The sequence below is a fragment of the Oryctolagus cuniculus genome, chromosome 19 (genome assembly GCF_964237555.1).
Source record: "Oryctolagus cuniculus chromosome 19, mOryCun1.1, whole genome shotgun sequence".
In the NCBI taxonomy this organism is placed as follows: Eukaryota; Metazoa; Chordata; class Mammalia; order Lagomorpha; family Leporidae; genus Oryctolagus; species Oryctolagus cuniculus.
In genome coordinates, this window is record NC_091450.1 from 7108743 (window position 1) to 7112247 (window position 3505).

The 3505-nt window shown below is 55.9% G+C and overlaps 1 protein-coding gene across 1 annotated transcript; it reads left to right on the forward strand.

The window, feature by feature from the left end:
- Window positions 1-273: 273 nt before the first annotated feature.
- On the forward strand, window positions 274-1694 carry LOC138847083 (zymogen granule membrane protein 16-like). Its single transcript, XM_070064768.1, has 4 exons — window positions 274-328; window positions 470-602; window positions 1376-1491; window positions 1624-1694. Exons 1-4 carry the CDS (start codon window positions 274-276, stop codon window positions 1692-1694), a joined length of 375 nt encoding a protein of 124 aa, XP_069920869.1.
- Window positions 1695-3505: the final 1811 nt, after the last annotated feature.

Here is a 3505-nt window from a genome sequence, read left to right on the forward strand (position 1 = left end):
CTGTGTCAGGAGACAGCGCACGCCAAGAGTGAGCGCTGACCTTCTGCTTGGAGGGGAAAAGGAGGGCATGGCTACAGCCAGACCAAGGGCGGGCCAGAGACAGTCGGACCCTGGAACACCAGGTCTGGAGGATGGCACTGCAGGCTGTGGACAGTGCTGTGCACCTTGAGCCTGGGTCTGGCTAGGTGGGAGCTGAAGGGTCAGGCCACCCGGAGGCCAGAGGGAAAGGAGGAACCTCCCCCCTCGTCTCTTCTTCCCCCCTGCAGCCTGGCGATGTGGACCTTCATGCTCCTGGGCCTTCTCTGTGCCTCGGCCTCTTCCAGTGCCAGTAAGTGAGCCGCTGGGACTCTGGGGGTGGGTGGCGGGAAGGGGCCCCTGCTCGGCTGGTGGCCAAGGCTTGCAGGGCCGCCCCTGAGTGGTGGGAACTGGGAGGTCCTTGCCTCCAAGCCCCCCTTTCTTTCCACTGCAGTCCAGGCCAGGTCCTCCTCCTACAGTGGCGAGTACGGAAGTGGAGGAGGAGAGCCATTCTCCCACTCCGGCCTCCAGCTGGAAGGGCCCATCACAGCCATCCGTGTCCGGGTCAACAGCTTCAATATCGTGGGGTAAGGCTCTTCCGTGTTCCTCCAAGGTCTTAGAACTCAGGAAGTGCTCTTTCACTCTGGGCCACCTGTGACTCAACCAACAGGTCCCTAGTGTGGCAGGATATGGGGATAGCTGTGAAAGGACTCGGCTTCCAGAACCGTACCCTTTGGACTCCTCCCTCCCCGAATATGCCTGGTGGTGGCAAATCATTAATAACCACTAACTCTCAGGGGCCTGGAAGTCGACCAGCCCAGCCCACCCGCCTTCTGCGGTTTAAAGTTTCTTTCCAATATCCCTGCTGGGTGCCCTGCAACTTTGCTCAACGCCTCTCTTGAGCAGTCCCCACTCCATTGCCAGTTGGAAAATTCTATCACGTGCAGAGCCAAAGTGTGTCCGCTGATCCTGGATCTGCCTCCTGGGACAGCAGGGAGAAGCCTCTTCCCTCTCCCACAAGGGAGCCACTCAGCTGTTAGAAAATCCCTTTGCTTCCACAAGTGCGGGAATAGGGTGGGGCATCGTAGGAAGCTGGACTCCAAATTCAAGGCCTGCCATTTGCGGTATGTGGGAGACTCTGGGCAAGCTGCCTTCCTTCTCTGCACCTGCTGTCAGCCAGGCCAGGAGCTGAAGTTCTTTGTGTGGTCCTCCAGGGCTCACCCGGCCTACACTTTTGGGGCAACTAGCAGGGACTGCTCATGCTAGCGTCCAGTTTGGAGGACTCCACGTGCAGGTCAAAAGGTCCTGAACTCTGATGACCTAATCAGTGTCCCCGTTCCTGCCCTCCCACCCGCCCCAGTCTCCAGGTGCGCTATGGCCAGGTGTGGCGCGACTACGTGGGTGGCAAGCTGGGAGACCTGGAGGAGATCTTTCTGCACCCAGGGGAGTCAGTGATCCGGGTGTCTGGGTCATACGGTAACTATCTGAAGACGCTGAACTTTGTGACTGACAAGGGTCGCTTCCTTTCCTTTGGGAAAGACACAGGCATAATGTTGTATGCTGTCCCCTTGGACCAAAACACCGTGCTCTGATTCATCAATGGCCCAGCTGGCTTATTCATCACCGCCAGTGGCCTACACTGGGACAACTACCCCAGAAACTGCCCCAGCGACTGCTGAGCCCGCCTCCTCCGTGGCAGGGCCCCGTGGTGGGGTGTGACAACTCCCTGATCACCATTCCCATACAAATGGCTCAATAAAAGGACATGGCTAAAGCTGGTGTGCATGTGGGTGTGTGCAGGCGGGACCCACTCTTGGAGGGCGGTGTGACTCTCAGCTCTGGCTACCTGCTGCTAAGAGTGGGAGCACGAGGGAGACAGGTGTTGAGAATCCTGGGCTCTTCCGTACGTCGCAAGGAGAGTGACGCTGGTTTGTACCAACTCTTTTCGGGGTCAGCTCATGAGAATGTCTGTCCAAACAGGAGTTCTGAAGGGAAGGCTCAGCGGGGGCACACCGCCGAGCCCCAGGTGTGCCTCTCTGGCGCCCTCCCCCCTGAGAAGGGGCTTCTCTGACCAAAGGCTGTCCCCTCTCCCTGGAGCTCAGCTGCAGGTGGGTGGTCTGACCTCTGTCCTCCCATCTGTCCCAGATGCGATCTCCCTGCTGAAGTTTCGCCCCAGTTTGTGCTTAAGGACTCCACCCCATTCCCCAGGCCAGTTCTTCCTCGTCTTTACCCCTAACCTGGTGCTCTTGCTTAGCCCTCTCGGAACTGGCGCTCAGGCAGATGAGAAGCCCGTGGCTGAGACACACCCATGTCCCGTATTAGAGCGAGTGGGTTTCATTCCTGACTCCACCTTCCTGCTGACGTGGCTCCTGGGAGGCAGCAGGGACGGTTCAGGATGGTTCAAGTGCCACCCACACGGAGCGCCGGTTGAGTTCTCCTCCAGCTTCTGCCCCCACTCCCACCTCTCTAACATACAGAAAATAAAAACGGAGCCGGCGCCGCGGCTCACTAGGCTAATGCTCCGCTTATGGCGCCGGCACACTGAGTTCTAGTCCCGGTTGGGGCGCCGGATTCTGTCCCGGTTGCCCCTCTTCCAGGCCAGCTCTCTGCTGTGGCCAGGGAGTGCAGTGGAGGATGGCCCAAGTCCTTGGGCCCTGCACCCCATGGGAGACCAGGAGAAGTACCTGACTCCTGCCTTCGGATCAGTGTGGTGCGCCGACCGCAGTGCACCGGCCTCGGCTGCAATTGGAGGGTGACCAATGGCAAAAGAAGACCTTTCTCTCTGTCTCTCTCCCTCACTGTCCACTCTGCCTGTCAAAAAAAAGACAAAACAAAACAAACAAACAAACAAAAACAAAAAAAAAACCAAAAACACGGTGCAAGGAGAAGCATCAAGATTACAGAAGTTATTGCGCCAAGGAGAAGAAATAGCCAGGATTTCCATGACCAGATGTCAGGCCACAAATCCCAGCCCTGCTTGGCCTGGTCCTGGAGCTGCTTGGCTTTGTCCAGGAAAAGTACGAATTTGGATTTGTACCTGTCCAGTCTGATTGACCCAGAGACAACATTCTTCCTAGAACATGGCACAGACTCCCCCCAGAACAGCACTTAGCATGTCCAATTTCTTTCTTTCATAACCTTTTGTGACTTCCACACACCCTCTTCAACTTACTTGAAACATGCCATCATTTCCATTCCAGTCTAGAGTAAACTAGCCATCAGGATTCTTACAACCATGTCCTTTCCTTATTTAAAAAGCTCTTTCCTTTTTAACCCTTCTTGCCAAGAACACTCTTTCCTTCTAAACCTTACTTACCAAGCACACATTTTTATCCTTGTGATGTTTTCCATAGAGCCTGGTTGGCTCTTTCTACCTTACCAGAAGTCTGAGGTCTCCATGCAGAGTGAAGGTGCCTTACAAATCCCCTGTGTGATCTAGAGCTCTGGTTAAGGCAATCAGTTTGCTAACTGAGCAAAAGTTCCTGGGGGC

Excerpts from the sequence above, each read along its gene's own strand:
- LOC138847083 (XM_070064768.1), top strand. The coding sequence starts at position 274 with ATGTGGACCTTCATGCTCCTGGGCCTTCTCTGTGCCTCGGCCTCTTCC. Across the intron at positions 603-1,375 it reads AACAGCTTCAATATCGTGGG|TCTCCAGGTGCGCTATGGCC; the intron begins GTAAGGCTCTTC and ends CACCCGCCCCAG. Across the intron at positions 1,492-1,623 it reads CCGGGTGTCTGGGTCATACG|CTGGCTTATTCATCACCGCC; the intron begins GTAACTATCTGA and ends TCAATGGCCCAG.